This window comes from Leptinotarsa decemlineata, unplaced genomic scaffold (genome assembly GCF_025532065.1).
Source record: "Leptinotarsa decemlineata unplaced genomic scaffold, Ldec_3_MD MMD2_tig00003557_RagTag_RagTag, whole genome shotgun sequence".
In the NCBI taxonomy this organism is placed as follows: Eukaryota; Metazoa; Arthropoda; class Insecta; order Coleoptera; family Chrysomelidae; genus Leptinotarsa; species Leptinotarsa decemlineata.
In genome coordinates, this window is record NW_027412590.1 from 487,335 (window position 1) to 509,428 (window position 22,094).

Consider the following 22,094-nt stretch of genomic DNA (forward strand, 5'->3'; position numbering starts at 1 on the left):
TATGGATGTAACAACACATTTCATCAATTGTTTGAATAATTACATAATTTGGTGTGAACGTATCATCAACATCAAAACTAACCTCCATGATATGGTCAATAACCTTGATCAAATCCGCTTTCGTCAAATCTATCGACTTATATAAGGCTGAAAACCTAGATTTTTCCGTTTCATTTTTCATTGATTTGGATAAATCCAAAAGGTTTTGCAAAATTGAAAATAATGACTCTTTTTTAGCCGTGAGCATTTTCAATTGTCTTTCCGCTGCAGTAACTCCCATTCCGAATAACGAAACAATCTATTAAATTATTTTTTTTTATCTGAGAAACAATTTCACAATGTTCAAGGTATGAAATAAGTTTTATAGAGCTTCTATTACTTTTCAGTACATTTGGCAACACCGCCTCCCTAAACCCGTAAAGGTGCGGACTAGCAGCAAAAACAGTTACTGTAAAAACCGATACACTGCCTGTGAAATAAAAAACTCCCTAGAAAGATTATATTCAAAATGAGGTGAAATGAATGAACAATAATTTTATTTATATTTTCCGTATGAATGTAAGTTTACGAATCGCAATATTGTAGGTAACCGAAAATTACAAAATTCAGTGAAACCGATTCAAACAAACTATGAACTATTTAAAATTTTACACAATCCGGCTCGAAGGACCAAAATGTTCTTTTTATTTTCTAGAACATCCCGATAATGTTCTGTAATAATAAGACTAATGCTACAACAACACTGATCACACCGATTTTAAACAGGAGGCTACAACTTTCAAATCCCACAGTACCAAAGATATATTGTTTACCAAAAATACACAAACCTGGAAAATCGATGCGACCAATAGTCTCAGCAAGTAATTCGCCTTCGTATAATATCGCTAAATGGTTGATAAAAGAATTTGGAAATCTCCCGATCGGCCCAACGATGCGAGTTTTCAAAACTCACAAGATTTCATAGAGAAAATAAAAGATATTAAATTAGGAGAAGGCGAATTATTGGTATCGATCGATGCGAGTTCCTTATTTCCAAGCGTCCCAATATCACAAGCTCTAGAGTGTTTGAAATCGAACAACTCAGCAAATGAAGCTGTTGAAGAATACATTCAACTCACCGAGCTTTGCACAGATCAAAATTGTTTTCAATATAATGGCTCATATTATGAACAGCGTGAAGGAGAGGCTATGGGTAACCCTTTGTCTCCATTTATAGCGAACCTATTCATGGGTAGGTTCGAGACGGAAACTGGGAAAGAACTCAGTTACTTCCCTAAGGTCTGGATCAGGTATGTAGATGACATATTCGCTGTAGTGGATACAGGGATAACCAGAATCGAGAATGTCCTTTCAGCACTAAACAACAGGTGTAAGAGTATAAAATTCACATGTGAAGTAGAAAAAGAAGGAAAGTTGCCGTTTTCAGATGAGAGAGTGATTTGGTATGTAGCTGAAGCAAACAGTTTTAACCCAGATATAGTTGACAGGATAATTAGAAAATGCAAATTTAGGGACGCACTTCGTAAAACTTCGACTTTTCAAAAAGTTTATAGTAATCCCATATGAACCCCAATACACGAGAGAGCTTCAACAGATATTCGATAAAGTAAATATGAAAGTTGCATATAAAACTTCTCATAAATTGCAACAGCTTCTTGGTAATCCAAAAGATAGACTAGAATAAACAGAAAGGTGATGGATTTACGAAATCAGTTGTCAAGATTGCAACAGCTAATACATCGGCCAGAGCCAACAAGCGATTAAAACCCGCTTCAAGGAGCATTGTGCACACATGAAATACGGAAGGATAGGAAAATCCAGTGTCGCCCAACATGCTCTAGACAAGGACCACAGAATTGGTGAAATCAATCTGAAACTGATTAAGCATGTGCATGACACCAGGCTACTCGATGCATGTGAGAGTCTAGAAATAGCAAAATGTAAAAACAGCATGAATGGCGATAAGAGACCCATCCCGTTTAGCCCGCTTTTTAATCTTCTGTTAGGAAGAGAGTAATTACTAAGAACTTGCAGGTAGTTAATTACCGAGAAATTCCATATTGGACTTCAGGTATACAACCCCAGGTAACAAATTTTAGTATATAAGGACTAACCAGACTAGACTAGGTGTCAATTTTCTTCTCCTGAGGATGCTGACTTTGTTGGCGAAACGCGCGTCGAGTGCAAAAATATCAGTTTGGTGTTAGGGCAATTGATTTCGAAAAAAGTTATTCAACTCTCACACCAAAGGTTCCAATCTCATCGTTATTCTTTTGATATTGTTTCAAGCTTCATAGGAAGGTGGTTATATAATGATTTGATGGAATGTATCCTCACTCACCTTGTATATAGTATTGATCTCTTACAGATGTTTGTTGGATGAATATTCGAATGGTTAATGTTGTGGATAGAAAGAAGCTTACCTTCACATACAGGTTTCTTTCCCATTCTCTGATTTTCCGGGTTGAATTTATAACCATGGTAGCAAGTACATATAACTCGCTGTAAATAAACAGTACATCTTTGTTCACAAAGCTTCATAGAACAAGGATCTTCAGATTTATGAATGCATCTGAAAATTATTTTTGCTGATTAATGGAACAGATTAAAAAAACAATAATTTGGTTGTTAACAAAAATGAGCAGGTAGGGTACAAAGATCAAACCAAGATATCAAAGTCAGATGATTTTAACGTAGTAACGCGACATTTTCAGTACTTTCTGATGCGACAGACAATGTACCATCATTCGTAGTCAAGAAAGAGAATGTTGTGATAACGTATTCGATAAAATTTTTACTTCTTTATCCTACTCTGTTTAATTTCTGGAAATCAGAGTTAGTGAGAAACCAACATTCCAAATGATAAATGTCATAATGTCGAATAACTATTTTTGACATTTCAATAACTGTTCGAAATATTTTCCATTACTTTTTGACAATAATGAAAAATGTTTACAAATTCAATACTTGCAATACTGAGGTTTGCCTGTACACTGATCCGTATAATGGATGAACCCAAACGAGTTTTCAACTATATCAGGTTTCAGTAAGATGAAGTAGCTTTTCATTACTACAGACTGTTTCGAAAGTGGCTCAAAGTGATAATTATTCCAACCAGTGGAAAAGCGAATGCGGTCGTTCAGAACTCGTGGACATAAATAAAAACCTACATAATGTAATAAACTTCATCGATAATGAAATGGCTCTGGTGTTTTTAGTTGTACTTGAATATTATGAGGTACATTTGTTGAAAAAACATTACTGTAATCGATGAACGGGACAAGGTATTGGTTTCGGAAAAAAATGTTTACGAATGCATCATTTCCAGTATGCTATGACAAGCAGCATCACTTGTTGCTGAGAGGGTACCATCAATTTTTTATCCGACATTTTTTCATTTTTGGAAAACATATCAACTGTTCCAACTATAATATTCGTCTTAATGATCCCAAAGCAAATGAATTCCATAATTTCGAGAGAAACTATGTTCAAAACTCACAATGGTTTATTTCAATAATCGTTCAAAATGTAATTTTATTGCGACCACTTCTTCTCCTATCAATGAGTACTGAAATGAAAAAATAGAAAACGAAAGTGATGTTTTCATTTCAGATGATTTTCAATATTATGTGCACTTGGTGAAAAAATTTCAAGAAATAACTGTAGCCTTTTCTTTGCTAACTGAAATTGAGTATGCCACCGATGAGTGTGCTAGGTCAATATTAATTCAAAGGATATTTCAAGAACCTTGCGATCATGAGAGAAACTTTAGTCTTTTTGAGATCAGTGAAGATAGTTACTGTGACCTCATTAAATACTCTGCCGGGTACTAGAACCTCCCACTTCATGGAACCACAACCTGATAAGCAAATTGGAAAGTTTCGGGGAGACATCTTTGTCAAACGATCCCTTCAGTATGTCCAATACGGCATTGACAGTGCTTGATTACACGAAACTGAGGCCGTGGGCATGGAAATTCAACTGAGCAGGGGTTGTTACAGAATAATCTCAGTTTACAACCTCCCGAACAATCATTTACTCCCAGAATCTCTGGATGAACTGCTGATCGAAAGCAACATTCCGACAATTGCTGCTGGCGACATTAATGTCAAGCACAGACTGTGGGTCAGAGCCACGAATAGAAACGGCCAAGCGCTCCATACGCATGTTGACAGGCATGAATATCTTGTGCTGAGACCAGATGAGCCGACGTACTATCGCGGGCAGACTAGGCCTGATGTACTAGAAATCGCGCTTCTCAGAAACGTCTCTCTGACTAGCGAAATTTACGTTCTGTCGGAACTGCATTCCGATCATAATCCAGTAATCCTGGTATTGGGCGATGATCTTCCTTATCCTGATTATCGCAAGAGATCTAAGATGAATTGCGATATCTTCACAACTCAGCTCGGAGAGATGCGCGCTCCTCCTGAGGCACTTCGTTCTCCCGACGAACTCGATGCGGCAGTTGAGCGTTTCGAGCTTTATATGAATGATGCTTTTCTAGCGGCCACCTCCAGTGAAGAGTTATAATGAGTTTCTCCCTCGTATCAAATCCTTGATTCGAAAGAGAAATTGCTTGAGAAGGCTCTATCAACGAACTCTTTTTCCAGGAGATGAAATTGCGGCAAGCAGGATGGCCAATCAAGTCAAGCAGGCCATCATTGATCACCGAAACGGAAGGTTGGAGGAACTCTTGGAGTCCTTCGGACCTGGGGATGACGAGCTTTGGCGAATCACTCGTAGGCTCAGGGGGAAGAACACTGCTCCCTCACCCATTCAAGGAGAGCGCGGAGTGCGCTACTTTCCCGCCGACAAATCGTTAGCCTTTACTGACACGATGAAACGTCAGTTTCAACTAAACGTTGACGATGATGACGACATCGACTGCGATATGCTGTTGGAAGATCGGGTTCACCGTATCCTCAGGAAAGATGACGATGATAACATCCGTCCAGCTTCTGTGAAAGAACTGAAGGGTTACATCAGGGCCGTGAAGGCCAAGGAAGCTCCGGGGGTCGATTCGATAACCAACAAGTTGAAACTTTCAACTGCGTTGAAAGCCTTTTGCAGATTATAAACAGTTTGCTGACCCTCAGACACTCCATCAGAAGGTGGAAACATGCAATCGTCGTCATGATCCAGAAACAGGGTCAGAACCCGCTGTTCCCACAGAACTATCGCCTGATCAGTCTACTCTCGTCGACGGCTAAGCCGACGAGAGTAGACTAAGAGTTGTTCTCCAAAGGCTCAACGAAGAAGTTGAGGACCGAAATGTTCTGCCTGATGAACAATTTTGGCTTCAGGAAAGAACACTCCACTGAGTTACAGGCTCTAAGACTGGTCAAGAACACCATCCAAGAGTTAAATAATAACAAAAAGTGCACATTGTACTGTTAGATATCTCGAAGGCCTTCGACCGTGTATGGCACGAAGGCCTTCTGCAAAAATTAATTGCGTTCGACCTGCCCCGGGGCCTGATCCAGTTAATTGGGTCTTTCCTGAAAGACAAAACATTTCAGGTTAGAGTAGAGGGTTCTTTGTCTGACAACAGAGATATCCTCGCTAGAGTGCCACAGGGGCTGTGCTCTTTCTTCACACGCTCGGGCCCTTCCGAGGCCCGAGCGTGTGAAGATATCCCTATACGTCGATGACACGGCTCTCTTCTCGTCTTCCAGGAGTCGAGAGCTCGGCGTCATCTATATGCAACGTGCATTGGACGACCTCGAGCGCCGGTACCTCGATTGGAAGATCCGAGTGAACCCGGACAAGACTCAGGAGATAACCATGGGAAGATTGCTATCTTCTCCGGCCAGAAAAGTGAGAATCTCTGGAAGGAAGATAGACTGGCAAACGCGGGTAAAGTACCTCGGCCTTCTAATAGACCGTAGGCTCACTTGGAACCCGCACATCATGTGCGTTAAGTCAAAGATCGAGGGTCGGATAGCAAGTCTGTACACTCTAATCAACAGAAAATCTAAAATGAGTTCGAAGAACAAGATTACCATCTACAATACGATGTGCAAGCCTGTCATCCTGTAGGCTTCAGGCGTCCGGGGACAAGCGGCGGAATATAATATTTCCATTCTGGAGGTATTGCAAAATGAAGTGATGGGGATGTTTGTGAATGCTCCTTGGTTCGTGCGGAATGAAGTCATCTGCAGAGATTTGAAGCTGCCTTCCATTCGGCAGTCCATTCAATCATGTTCATGTCTCATAGTGAATAGACCTACGTTAAATTGCTCCTTGAAAACTACAGGTTTTAGTCGGTACAAAGTGGTTGTGAAATCCCGTGAAAAGTGAAGTGTGTGTCATTTCACAACGAAACCACATCAAGCCAAGTTATGTCTGTGACCAGAAACAAACAAGAAATTAATTCCCTCATAAAAGAATCCCTTCAAGAAATATTCCAAGATCGAGATTTCATTAGTGGAATAGTAAAAAAGGTAACAGACAAAATTGAACAAAAACTGAAGAAACTAGAAGAGGAACTAAAAACTCAGGCTGAAAGAACATCCCATCTACAGCAAAAAGTGGATAAAATGGAAAAGACCAATTATCTCCTGGAACAAAAAGTCGATGATATATATCAGAATATGAAAGCCACCCATGTTTGTGTATACGGGGTAAACGAAGATGCTGATGAGGAAGAAAACTTGCGAGATAAAATCAAATCCATAATCTATATAAATACTGGTCTGAATTTAGGAAATGACAATATAGTTGAATGCTACAGAATAGGCAGGAAAATGGATAAACCTAATAAAAGCAGACCTATTATACTGAAGTTAGCAAACACGGAATTGAAATCCAAGCTGTTTAAAGATGCTTATAAGTTCAAAGGAAAGAAAATATTCATTGCAGAAGACCTGACAAAAAAACGTAGAATTATCCTGAAAGAAGCACAAAACGTTTTTGGTATGAGAAATGCATGGAGTTTCAAGGAGTCCATAAATTGTGTTGCTGACATTACTCAATACACAACACAGTTAACATAATGTACTAATGTTCTATGTTCATTGATAATAATAATATTTTTCTTCTTTTCTTTTCCTCTCTGAATACTTGATTTTCAATTGTTGATACTTCACGACCTGGCTAATGATAATGAATTATTAACATTATATGCATAGGAGCAATTTACAATTTCTGATATCTACTTGTTAAATCACTATTTGCTTAAACTTCAAAACTGATATGTTGGAATGATAGTTTGTCACAATTTCGAAGAGAGTAAAAATCAATGGAGCGGTAAGCAAATTTTTAACATATTTCATTTCAACATCAGGAGTCTAAACAAAAATTTTGATGAACTTCTCATATACTTGGAAAATATACAAACAAAAAATATGGATATAATAATCTTCTCTGAAACATGGATACTGCAAGACTTCGAAAACTTTAAAATCCCAAATTTTCATATTCTATATAATAAATCACAGTGTAACCAAAACGATGGTGTAATAGTATATATAAATAGTAATATTACGTACTCAACAACCATAAAGCACGTATCTGAAGTGAACCTAATAGAAATCTCATATGAAATCAATAACATCACATACTCACTAACATGCTCCTATAGGCCCCCCTCAACAAATCTGGATATGTATCTCTCAGATCTAGAAAGTTATTTCTCAACCCAAAATATGAGCGATGTGAACATATTCATGGGCGACATAAATGTAAATATTTTGAACTTAACAGAAACTACGGTAAACAGATACATATGCATGCTGGCAGAGGCAGGATTTTTTCTTTTTTAAACAAGCCAACGAGAGGTCCAAGTTTGATCGATCACATATATATTAAAATTAGGATATAAAGACTTATATTTTCAAAACAGATATAAGTGACCATGATACTTTACTACTTTCCATTAAAACTGAATTGAATATGAATAAAAAAATCCAAAGACGAAACTCCCGCGATACCCAATTCCTACGTCAACAACAATAAATTGAAACACTTCTTGTGCACTGAAACTTGGGAAACAGTATTCCAAACAGATGCACCGGAACTAGCTTTCACATGCTTTATTAACCAAGTATCACTACATATCGATAGTAGTACACAAATTAAATCAAATAATACACGAAAACATACCAAATTGAAATCTTGGATGACGCTCGGCTTACTCAACTCAATAAAGCATAGGGACTACCTCAAACAAAAATCAGTAAAGAATCCTTCAGAAGAACATACAAATGAATACAAACGCTACAGAAACTTTTTATGTAACTTAATCAGGACAACAAAAAACGAATATTACAAAAATAAAATTAATAACGCCGAAAAAAATACTAAGAAAATTTGGGAAACTATTAAAGATAGTAAATCCCGGAAATTTGACATAATTAACGACAGTAACCAAATATGTAGCTCAGATAAAGAAGTAGCAGATGAATTCAACTCCTTCTTCATAAATGTAGGTGAAAACATGTCGAAAAAAATAGAAAAACCGGCCCAGTCAACATCGGAAATTAAAAAAAGCATTAAAAACTCGTTATTCTTGCACGCTGTAACTGAAACTGAAATTATAAATATAATCTCCGGTTTGAAAAACAATACTTCACCTGGTCCAGATGAAATTTCAGTATTCTTCGTAAAAACATTTCAAATCTATCTATTAAAGCCATTATGTCATATCTTCAACTCAATTTTTTTTGACTGGTAAAATTCCTTCCGCTTTCAAAGACCCTATCACAACTCCGATTTATAAATCTGGGGATAAACATAAAACAAATAACTACAGACCAATAACAGTTATCACTAACTTTGCTAAAATATTTGAAAAGATCTTAAAAAATAGACTCGTTGATTATTGTAACATAAATGGGATCCTCTCCAAATCTCAATATGGATTCAGAGAAAATTTATCGACTGAAGGAGCAGTTTTTGAATTGGCAAATAATGTTTTCAATAGTTTTCAGGATCAGGCAAAATGCATCACTGTATTTTTAGACTTAGCCAAGGCATTCGACACCGTCAATCATGATATCCTCTTTCAGCGGTTACACGACATTGGAGTTAGAGGAATGCCTCTCGAAATTTTCAAAGATTACTTATCTAACAGAATCCAGATAGTTAAAATTAATGATTGATATAGTAATACGCTACCCGTCAGCATGGGCGTACCTCAGGGAACAGTATTAGGCCCTTTTTTATTTTTGCTTTATGTAAACAATATTTTTAATATCAGCAATTTCGAAGGAAAACTATTATCCTACGCCGATGATACTGCGGTAGTATTTGTGGGACGAACTTGGAATGAAACATATGAAAACGCAAACAAAGGAATGAAATCGATATATAATTGGCTAAGTAATAATCTATTGAGTCTTAACATAGATGAAACTAAATTTATAACTTTCACTTCAACAAGAAATGATCAACCTGACGAAAACTTCATTAAGATTCACAAATTTTTACGTGTACAGAAAACCAAAACTGTGGATGTTCCCGAATATATAAAACAAATTCTATCAGATATTTAGGTGTCATGATCGACCAATTTCTACGCTGGAATGATCACATAGATCACATAGTGAAAAAACTCCGCAAACGGATTCGAAAATTTTTCCAACTAAGAAGTATCCTAAGTAGAGATGTCATACTGACGGTGTACGGTGCCTTGGTGGAGTCGATGATTAGATACTGCATCTTCGTATGGGGTGGCTTATTCAAACATCACTACATAATCTTGATGTTATACAAAATACATTGATCAAAATCGCATTGAAAAAGGATAGGAGATATTCTACAGAGTTACTTTATGAACAAAGTGGTTTGTTCAAAGTCAGAAAATTATACGCTCATCAATGTTCATTATGGTTTTGTAGGAACCCCATTAACAGCATTTCACATAATTATAATACGCGAATGACCTCCAACCAAGCAATTACCATACCACGCTGTAGATTGAGTCATAACCAGAAATTTGTGACATATTTTGGCCCGAAATTATACAATAAGCTACCACTCCATTTAAAGAATATTAATAATTATCATAAATTGAAGAAGGAACTGAAAGTTTTCATCAGAAATCATTATGATCAATTGCAGGATATCTTTGAAAATGTTTAAGCTAAATTACCTGCTCTCTCTTTCTCTCTTCTTATTTCCTCACTATAGCCATCATTCTCCAACTGCGGTTTTCAACCTAGTGAGGTGGATAGTATTATGTAACCAAACGACCTATTTTAGTTTTTTCTTTTTTTGTATTTATTTTATTATACATTATATAACACACCTCATGTCAGTCTGTAGCCACGACACAAGCCTAGCTTAGGTGGCTACAGATTGTGTAATATATGGTTATATGATAAGACATTTGAATTGTAAATCGCACGGAAAACAAATCATGTAACTGAATAATTGATTGACATGAAAATTGAATAAAAAAATTGAATGAAAATTCAAACGAGGAATCGGCGAGTTTTTGAAGGTGCGGAAACTCACGAAAATCCTTTAGTCAGGAAAGCTATAGATTAGGCTGTAGACGACCCCTCCCGATATAGAAGGCCCCGACACTCTGTTGAATATGGCCCTCATGTCACCTGTTAAAGAATGAACAGATCTTTCATCCATCCCATCCCAGCCAGGTAGGGGTACCCCGTGAAGGGCGGCACTGATGTCTGAGGACTTCATGCCGTCAATATCCCAGTCATGAACCCATTTGTCCTTCTTCGACAAAGATCAGCCAAAAGGGTAAGGGAGCTGGGCTCCAACCTGAACAAACTCAAGACGACTTGCAGGCTGCTTCTCAATAGCTTAGAACACTGTTCCGAACTAGAAAACTGTACACAACTCAGCAATTTTTGATGCTTCATAAAGCTCAGATCAGACTTACTTTGGAGAATTGTTCTCATGTATAGAGCTCTGCCTCCAAACATACACTGAAGTTGCTAGATTCCATCCAGAAAAGAGCCATGCACCTGAATGGAGACGCGAATATCACTTGCAACCTTGATAGCCTGGAACATCGAATAAAGGTTGGAGATTTGTCTCTCTCCTATAGATACTTTTTGAGGTTCAACTCAGTAAACTTCGAACTTCACTATTTCAAAACTCCTCCATTTGGAGAACTTCGTTTATGTGGAATACATTTGCTGAGAACGTTTTTCCAAGTGGATTTAATCTCCAGCGATTCAAATACAATATGAATTGCTACTTTCGCACACAGGTACCGTTCTGAAATCGCCTTAAGGACTTCACTGTGGTGCTTGTGTTTTGTAATAAAAAAATATAATCCACGAAAAGCTATAAAATTTCACTATTGTTGTCAGAGTTTGTCAACTGCTCACGCCAAAGTCGTATCCGAGTTAGATTCGAATTTACGATTGCAATTCGTGTTAGGAATCACACGTTAAAAAATGAGACCTCGATAGTCCTTAGCTCGCACAAGTTTCTAAACTTCTGAGAGTTGTCGTTTGTATGGGGGCGACAGCTGATTAACAGAAAAACAGCTTTTTTTTAGTTACTGTCGAAATCATTATCTACTTCAGTGCATAACTTGGATGGAGTTACGGATAAAAGTCAAGAAGTGGAAATCCAAGAATGGAAAATAAGGGCAAATTTCATACAAGTGTATCTCACATACAAAATATCGTACTGGATTCCTATTGTTATTATCCTCAATTCATTATTTACATTTCTGAAGTGAAACTTGGAAAATGAAATTTTCCGTGAAAAATAAGTCCAATGTTTCACCACACAGTAACTTCTTTAGGCATGTTCAAAGTAGTACCATACCACTGAGTATACAATTACAAATTATATTAATACTGAACACGATAATGCAGATAGGATGAGTTAAATCTCATCAGAAAGCTGAATGAAATAATTGTAATTGAGCTGTTTCACTTAGGATCTGGAATTCCTTTTGTAAGTTGGCTCAGCAAACGCTAAAACAGTTTGTAAATATGAGGACCATTTGTATTCACGATTTTCGTCAATTCCAGATAAAGTTCAGCCGATTTTATGAAACAGAATACCGAATTCCCGTGTTACTTTGTCTGCTCTCTGTCTGAAATCCATTCTGAAATATTCTGTAATGTTTTGTTGAACAGTGAACACTGAAGAGATTGTTATGTGATTTGCTTAAAAACTATGTGAGTTTATCATGAAATATACAAAGGTAGAATTATTTGTTATAGAAATAGTATTCACTCATGGAAATAACTCAATGTTAACAAGTCTTGCTTTGACAAAAATTTCAGAATTCAGTATTGGTGAATGAAGCAAAATCTGAAGATATATAAATCCTGTAGTTGCCAGAAGTTTCAATAAAATAACAAACTTCATCCTCAGCTTGTGCAGCTATAACACGATTTGATAAATATAAATTTTTGAAGGCACTACGGTTTCATACAACGGTGAAAAGTGGAATTACAGGAAATGAAATATTTCTGAGAAGCATCATGTTCACCGACGGAAGACGTTCTACAGGAATGGCTTCTCGTCCGACGAGATCGCCTGACACTATTAGACAGGAATACATGACACTTATAATTCGTCAGCATTTCAACAAATTATTTGTTTTCATTCGTGTTGTATATTTAATATATAGCCCTTCTGAAAATGTATTGAAAGTGAGTGAGATTACTGAATTTACATTGAAATACGAAATGTTCTTGACTCCTTAATATTTCGAGAAACGCAAATAATGAAGGGACCATTAGGAATAAAATACGAGTAGAAGATGTTATAATCTTCGTCGAAAAAAAAAGTAATTTCAGGTGAAGAGTGCAGACAAACTGATGAGTTGATACCTTCTTTTTCAACGGACTGAAGGAGCAAGAGGGTTATGATTAGTTCATAGCGGTTAGGGGTCGGGTCGAGTGAAACAAGAAGTTCACACTTCAGGAAATATTGAATAATGAATCGTTTATAGGTACTGGTAATCGAAGATATCAAAGGTATGATACGAAGACATGTCAAATGAAATTCCAACGTTTCCGGAAAAAATAGCAATTGCATCAGAAATTCCTTGTGGTTCATTGTAGATTTCAGTTTCATTCTTCAAAGCACCAGGAATTTTTGGATTGCTTCTTTTGCTTTACATGATATTCCAAATATACTTGGAGCATCGTTTATTTTGCGAACAATTTCACGATGAATGTTTCAATAAGCATTATTGATTTGTTCTCACACTACATTTCACGAAATGATGAAGATGGCTGAAGAAGAGATTTTTTGTTTTTTCAGCATCTTGTGAGCCCGTTTTCTCTTCCGAATGTTTTCAGCTATATTTGTTGCAATTCATAGTATAGAAACCATAGAGCGTACTGGTAGCATGCATGATTTACATTATTTCGTTTTCAAACATAAGACCAATCTGTATCGAAAATGAGTTATTGTATCAGCGGAAAATTGGCTTCCTATAGTTTTAGTTTTTTTATTCATCAGCGAAAGGGTGTCGAGTGTCTAAAATCGATGGCGTAATGCTGAATATGTGGGATATATCCATATGGAAATGGAGCTTATAATAACTTGCTCTGAATAGTATTAGATGAACTCCAAAGTGCATCGAATCCAGCAATCTATTACATTACACGATGCATATAATACATAAACTTGTTTCGAGATTCACCTGTGCAGATAAAAATAGAGAAGATGAACGTAGTAGCAAGTTTGTGTATCATACAGGTACATTGTGTAAAACAACAAATTGATGAGTCTCATTTGATTTGAATTTGTTTTTCAGGGCATTTTAATGAAAGCTTTCTTCTGAAAATGTTTTGTCAATATTAACTCATTCATACTTACTGTCCTCCTACAAATGTGTAGTCCTTACAACAGTGGTTTCTGTTACAATCTATCCATTTACCATTCACATTACATTTGTATTTCGATGTTATGACGTTATTTGATGGACACTCGAGAGTTTCTATGCTGAAATGATCGGATGTAACGATGTTTATTCAATTCATTTCTAGGATTGAATAACATATTATAGTGTCGAACATGCATAATCAATTTCGAATTCACAAGTTATGCGAAGTTCTAACTCTAAATCACAGTAAGCACATATTTTTCAGGATGAATGTGTACTCAGAGCAATATTGAAGAACAGTGGTAACCGTAACAAAAATATTTTGTCAAAATTACAAAAAATCATAGTTAGAGTAGCAAAGTGGAATAACTATTAGTTAGCTAGATGAAAACTAATATCAGAGGAAAGTCACTACTTTGAGATTGAAAAGTCGAAATGTTGAAAATTGAAAATATAAATTTGAAAGATATTTATAACAACGTGAACAATGGAATAATATGAAAATTTATGCGGAATCGATTTTGTCAAAAAATTCGTGTGATGAATATAGTTCAATATCATATAAGAGATCAAAAACGAACGGAATGTCAGAAAATATGTCTAGTACCTACAACGTTCTGCTATAAATACGAATGACCGGTTGTGAAACTCAATAGCATCATAGTGATCCTCTCCGTATTTTTTAAAATATGCTTTAAAAAAAATTAGTTTTGTTTTCTGTCCTGTGCAATAGTTATACTCATCTACATCATTTTCAAATTTCGATTTGTTAGTATATATCCAAATACAAACATCTCACAAGCGTAGATACAGATAGATACTTTTGATTCTATTTCGCCAAAAATCTGTATATTTCATAATCAATATACGTTCGTTAGTAATTTTTTTTTCAAAATGACTACTTCTTTCCTGAAGTATTGTTCCGTACTTCAGAAAGGGATATACTTTACCATATGTTGTTTTGAGAGCAACGATCACATGACTTTTCAAAACTCAAATAGCATAGGATTTACTTGCCAGCTTTTTAGCTGAGAAATTAATGTATAACTTGATGAGACTAATTAATACACTTCATTGTATGATTTTCAGGATCATTGGCATATTTTATAATATTGCTGTTTGATAGTTCAGATATTTCATACAAATCATTTACTAAACTTTAAAGAGTAGAGAGCTTCTGGAATATCGTTTCTTCTTTGAGTTAGATCCGAAAAGTACTCTACAATATTTTCTTTGATACAGAACTTTCGAGTTTTTTTTATTCAAATGAGAATTCAAAAGGTATGAAGAAAATCCCCTATTCCGTGAAGAAATAACTTTTCCAACAGAATGCAGTGGTTGGCACTTTCGAAAACCTTACTCAAGTCTAAATTGGCAGAATGGAATCATATGATTTCAATACTTTTTTGAGAGACATTTCCATATGAAAAATAAATAACAACTGGATACAATAATATAATAATGTAGTGAGAAATATCAATCAAAATTCATAGGTCAAAATGTTCACAGAAAAATTTTCAAAAATGCAATTGCCCTTCCGAATTAAATAAAATCTCAGAAATGAAATATTTGGAAATTTATATGAATTGTTGCCAGAAGTGGAAAAACCATCCACTTGAATCAACACATTATCATGGAATGTCCAACTACCATAGAGAAAGGCTTGTATCCGACTAAAGAAATTAATATAGACTCATTGTTGTGTTTTTCGAAATGTATTGAAATTGATAACAAGATATAAAATATAAAACACCACTAGTAACCAGCTGGTTGACGGGGTATGATTGAAATTACAAAAATTATGAAGATGTCTTTAAAAGTTCAAACTTCTGAGGAATATATTTGAAATGAAAACTTCATCAATGTTTCATAATGCATTATTTTCCTGAGGGGTTGCTACGAAAATTGATTTAAGTATGTCAAGGCAATATCCAATACAAGTAATTATTTATATTTCCATCAAAAATTCCATTCAGAAAATATTCCATTTCAATTATTAGACAACTTTCCACAAAATCAGTACAATTTATATGAAAAAAATGCAAGTATATTACAAGATCAAAGACCTATGAATGCTCTCAAATTGCTTAGTGCAAAAATAATCCATATGAACCGGTTGTGAAATTTATGAGAGAGATTTCTAAGTTGAAATCAATATTCATTGATATTCATTTGATATTGCACAATTGGTAATGAATTCAAACTTCAATTTGATAATGAAGGAAATAACTCAGAGAAAGCAGTTGACAAACTGATTCGACAAATATTTGTTCGCCATTTTTATGAACAGCTAATACAACAGCTGACTTACAAATTCTAAACAAAAATTGAAAATTCGTCATGAACTCAGTGACAGAAAATGAAGACATTTCTTCAAAACAACTATTGGAATGTACCATTACGAATTATATTCTCTCCACTAATTATATGCAAAAACGTGAGTCAGTACAAGATGTCAGGTAGGAGAAATTCAAGTGGATTTTCATTTGTACCTTGATTTTCAACATTCAGTACATATTAAAGAAAGTTATCATTCAATTAATTTGCTGAATCAAGATGCGCTTGATTGACTGGTAAGACGACTAAAGATTTGTCAAACTTGTTATTGATATAGTCATTTATATTTTGATTAGCCGATCCAATAGTTTTCTATTTTCTTCCTCGCGTTTATTTTCAGCACTTCCAAATAGTTGGTTTCCTTTGGCCAATATTTGCAGTCAACTTCAGTTTTCTTTCATTTTTTATTCATTCATTTTTCATTCTTATGTTGAGCGCTTTTCACTTTTTCAATAGGTAGGAATATGACAATGAAATAAATTTTTGTACTTGGTTGGAAAGTATCAGATTTTGCATTTAACTCAAATTCAACAAAAGTCTCATACCAGGCGTCTCAAAAATAATATAATACTAGTTTTCGAATATATCACCCAGGGATTTTCAGAATACTGAAAAATAACATAGTTGCAATATTTTGTTACAGTGGAAACCACAATTTGATAAGTTCACATAGTTCTGGATAGTTCAGTTAGATATTGGATTTCATTGTATTCAGTTGACAATTTTTGATATTTGAGGTTTATTTCAATTGATATCAGCGGCATCGACTGCTGTTGTAATTAACATCGAATTATGGGTAGGTATTATTAACAACTCTTAAAGCCACTTCAAGAACATCATTGTTATTTGCAGTGTAATCAGTCATGTAGCAGAATCGAAAGATACAAATAATGAAATATATAACTGATAAATGTTTGGTTCGAACACACAACTAATCGATCATAAATCGGTTGCACTACCACTTGCACTGAGTATTCTGAATCTACAAATACAACAATATTATACTTACTCATTTCCAAATGCCATATCATGGAATGAATCAAGAGAGTAACCGTCTTGGCTTCGAACGATTTCATTAGTATTTTCACCATTACCAATCAGAACGAGAAACACAAACAGCAATGGCAGAGAAATATTTTTCAGCGAAGTAGATAGTACATCAAGAAGTGTATCCATAATTCCACTTTTGTTCAGAACATGTCCTGGCGATGAAGTTGACGATGTGAAGATAACGTTGTTTATGTCACCGGTATAATCTGAAACCTGCAAGTCATTCATGTATCTCACAACCGAACGAGGCACTTCAACTCATTGTCTGTTCAATTAAGTACGTACTAGGTCCACTAGAAACTCTATACAAATTTTTAACTACATTTATATACCAGAACTTATACAACAGAACATTTTTCTGGGCGCGAGGTTTGACAACCAAATTTGCAGCATCTGGAAATGAACTGTATCATAGTATGATTCAGTTTGCAAGGTAAATCAGTTAGACTATCGCCTTTGTCAATATCTGCTACAGTTGCAGATAAAATGTTAGATATCACCAACAAAAGCCTGATCATATCACAGTATAGTTAACGAGTAGTGCAGTGTAGGAGTAGAGACCATTGAAATATGAAGGAATTCAATATAAGTTATACAATAGTGAGTACTTTGGGGTAATAAGCCCAAGAGGCTGCAGCGTTTTCGGGAGACTTGGACTAGATGGACAAGTCAGACAGCTCCAAAGGTACCGAAAAAAAGTACCTTGGGGAACTGCAGCAAAAGTGAGGAATTATAATTACACAAATTTTTGATGATCTGAAAAGGTATAAAATAGTTTTTCGTGATTTATCATGCATTATATCAGCTTGTACGTATTACCCTAGAGTTTATCATGTCTATCGTAAGAAGCGATTTACATAATAGAATTGGCAAATTCTACTCATGCTTTCTGTTCTAACAATTCCATTTGAACATGAATGATGATGAACTCTGGCCAGATAAAACTTTGGAATTGAAATTGTTCTGCATACATGGATTTCCGTGAAAGAGGTATTGAAGCGAGTTACCATAGTATAATAAGAAATAGAATAGCACTATGCTTCCTATCGCTTCTCAAGTTTTCAATAATTGTTTTTCTTATAGTCATCAGAATTGGAAGGTGAAAAATTTCAAACTTCATGGGACTGAAGAAGGATCTTCAAAAATTATTTAATTTTTCTTGACTCACACAAGACATCGATTGGATTTATCAAAAGCTGATATGATATCTGTTTTTTCACAAAATTTTGATAGTTTCAAATTGAACTCCAACATCACTTCTGGAAGATACAAGGCGATAACCCCCAAACAGATGAGATAATGATAGTTTGTTTCATAAATGCTGTCGACAATCATCAAATAAACAAATGAATAACGTTTCATTTTGATCTTTGGCCAAAGATGTCCATCTGTTTTCCATATTTCCCACCTGAAGTGACGAAAGGACAGAAATCACTTTTCAAATAATCCCATTATTCAATGAAAACTATTTAGTTGTAGACGGCATATTCAGAAATATCAGTGTATTTCAATTAGATGCATTAGTAGATGCATGAACGAATAGTTTCAAAAATACTTGAACCAATTCGAATATCAGATAAAAAAAAGCGGAGCTTTAACATTGACCACTGCATTCCTAGATTCGGCTGTGAGTCTAAAACAAGATAGCATCAGATTTCTCAAGAGCACTACTTCACGCAGAATCCCTACTCTACGACAAAAATAAGTTCCAAACATTATATTCATAAAGCGACTAAGTAACACTTCTAAGATGTTCGAGATAACGATACAGCCGCTGTATGGTGCTGATAATTTTATGCTTATTTGATTCCAGTCGAAACAAATTGATTTATAAATTCAATTTCTAGAAGGAAGAACGCTGTTTTGTGTTTCTTGAATTTGAAGTATCATAAAACAAACGATTTTTTCTCTGCACTGGCAACAATTCAAAACTGAAAATCATTAACAAATAGGCCCTTGAGTCCAATTGTTCTTCACCTGTTCTTCCATGTAGGGGCATCAGAAAAATAGGCTCTCCTTCACTGATGTGTCGACAGGAGCTCGTCAGGCTAATCTAGAAAACTTGCCTCTCCCTAATTGACCGAATTTTTTCTTGTTTTTCTTTCTGTCTTCAGATATCAATGTCACAAAATGAGAACTTTCATTGAGTGTATTACTGTTGTTCATACACTTTTGAGAACGCCTATATCGGTTAAAAGTTTGTAAAAATCTGTTTTTCCCTACGAACCACAACTCTCAAAAGAGAAACCTTCTGGGTGCTGAGGACTAACGAGATTATATATATATGTATATATATATATATATATATATATATATATATATATATATATATATATATATATATATATATATATATATAAGAGTTACAGTTGCTTTCAGAAGAAAGAGTTCTGTTATATAATTTTTGTTGATAAGTTGATAAATTAATTTAAGTAACGTCAAATGAGTTGTCTTTGAAGGAAGCCCAGTTTCATAGTTTGAGAAGGGGTAGTTTTTTCCAAATTTATGATTGCTAAATTTGTATCAAACCATTCTGTCAAGAATTGTAGATCTCTGGTTATTTTTTGTTCGACTTCTTTTCTAGGTTTAACTTCGACGTAAAGCACAGTATCATCCACAAAAGAAAGTAAGTCCTATCAGCATCTGATCCAATCAATAGATCGGTCAAGTATATTAGGAATAATATGGATCCCAGGACGGTTCTTTGTGGGATTCCATAATTAATATTTTTTTCACTACTCTGTATACTACCGATTATAACTATTTGCCTATTTGACCGGTTTGACAATAGCAACTTTGAAGTGATTTGGACATTCTCCTTTTGTAAATATTTGATTTATGAGATGACATAAAGGCATGGAAATAAGGGGAGCAATGTGTTTAAGGGTTGTTGCAGTTATATTGTCGAATCCGGGAGAAGAATCACTTTTTAAACTGTTAATTATTGTTATAACTTCAGATTCATCTACAGGTCTGAGAAATATTGAAAATATGTTGCAGTGTTGTATAGTCATCATTGAAGATTTCACCTATTTTTATAGTCTGTTTCCTTCTGATTATTATGTACAATTTCAAATGGTTTATCGTTACTTTGTACGCTGGCGCTTGTACTATATTCCTTGATCGTTTGCCACAGTTTTTTTCTGTTGACATGATAACTGAAATGGATATGCAGAGTGAGTTGTGCTCCAGAAGTATTTGTTTTACTAGTGTGTTATAATCATCCTCAGTTATCAGAAAACTTCGAAGTGTATACGTTCACTTCTCATATTTATCAGGCGGTCAAAGAAATTCTCGTGAAAGGAATACAGAGGCATGCATCAGATGGTAGACCGCAAACATGTTTTTGCAAAATTATGAATATGTCAAATAAAATAAAACAATCAAGGAATTCATTAAAACTAATGAAACGAAACTGTTTATTATGTGAGTTTTCAAAGATGCACATGTTCTAATTGTTTTAAACGGTTAGTTAACAAATTCTATGACATTACACTGCAATCAATTGTGAATATATATATATAAGTGATATTTCTGAGAATTATTGAAAACAATTGATTCCGAAATAAGCATGAGTTGTAAAGAGTAAATTTACCATAATCGACGCAATGAAATATATATAAGCTCTTTTTTGCGCTGCAACGTCTGCATAGGTTTGTTTCTTACAAAAAAGCCTTCACAATATATTCTTATTGATATTCTAGAAAATCAAAAGTCATGATTCGAATCGACGTAGAACTGTTTTTATGATGTACTGTTTGGAACCTTTGGTTTAGTAATGAATATTACTGGAGTTTTTTCCCAACACCAAATCGTTATTTTTAACACCTCGACACGTGTTTCTATCACCAGGTGATCATCTTCAGATCATCAACAGTTCAATCTTCCTCTTGAAGATGATCATTTGGTGATCGAAACAAGTGTCGAGGTGTTGAAAAAACGATTTGTGTTGGGAAAAAACTCCATTAACATTGTAGGACTGTTTGACTGATTTTCATTTATAAAATGATGAACTAAAAAAGAATCCGACGCAATTCGAAGGTGGCCTAGAAAATGAATTTGATATAAACGTTCTTTATTTTAAGAAATACTGATATTTTTAGTGAATCAATGAAAATAGATATTCTATCTGTGTAAGAACGCATTTTCCCTATATAGATATGTATTTGAATTCATTACGTTCATGAGATGAAAAAAACATTATTACCTCACAGCTCATTTGTAACCAATTCCAGATGATATATTTCTTGGAGCAGATAAACTGAACTTCACATGAGTACCCACATGCTGCACCGCACAATTTATCTCCGGAATTAAATCGAGCACTCACACCACTTATTAACAAAGTGACCAAATGTGTTACTGATATGACTTTAAGTCACGAATCTAAATGAACGACGCTGGGAAATTGATGGCATTAAGACGATGAGTGACGGATTAATCACTCAACGATCTAGTTACACACGGAAAGTTTTCAACAACAGTGAACAGATATTGAGTGCTCTTAAAAAATTCCACGAAGTCGAAAAAATTTTATGACATACTCAAAAGGAAATAAATTATTGGAAAAACTGGCAATGTCAAAGCTTCTGAATATTCATTACGCTATTTTGCTCGTTGCTGGTAGTTCTAAATTTGTCACAAGTTTGAATTATGAAATATAACTGCTCACGATGTAATTAAAATGAATTGGCGTTCACATGTTACTAACTATAATGAAAAAAAAATTAATTTTTCACGTTAGGTAAAACTATTTTCGGGACATATATTACATTCTGTGTATGACTACGCTGAACATTGTCTGAAGCGATGAGACAAAGAACAAATTTTATGGTTGATCTCAGAGCAGATACCACATACTTTGGAGGAAAAAACTTTCGCGACAAAGATTTTGTTGATTCGGCTGAAAAGTTATTCGAAAAATATTTGG

The 22,094-nt window shown here is 34.9% G+C and overlaps 1 protein-coding gene across 2 annotated transcripts in view; it reads right to left on the reverse strand.

Moving 5' to 3' along the window:
- LOC111516690 (collagen and calcium-binding EGF domain-containing protein 1) overlaps nt 1-21,797 on the reverse strand; it is a 58,173-nt gene extending 36,376 nt beyond the window's left edge. Inside the window, exons 1-4 of one of the 2 annotated variants that reach the window (XM_074178154.1) lie at nt 21,372-21,795; nt 17,124-17,377; nt 13,771-13,896; nt 2,424-2,572 (exon numbers count right to left, since the gene is read on the reverse strand). In XM_074178154.1, coding sequence (XP_074034255.1) covers nt 2,424-2,572; nt 13,771-13,896; nt 17,124-17,377; nt 21,372-21,383 — 541 coding nt within the window. In that variant the 5' untranslated portion in view covers nt 21,384-21,795. Of the gene's footprint in view, nt 1-2,423; nt 2,573-13,770; nt 13,897-17,123; nt 17,378-21,371 lie in introns of both variants that reach the window. The other variant, XM_074178155.1, reaches the window with a different exon arrangement.
- Between the last annotated feature and the right edge of the window lie 297 nt (nt 21,798-22,094).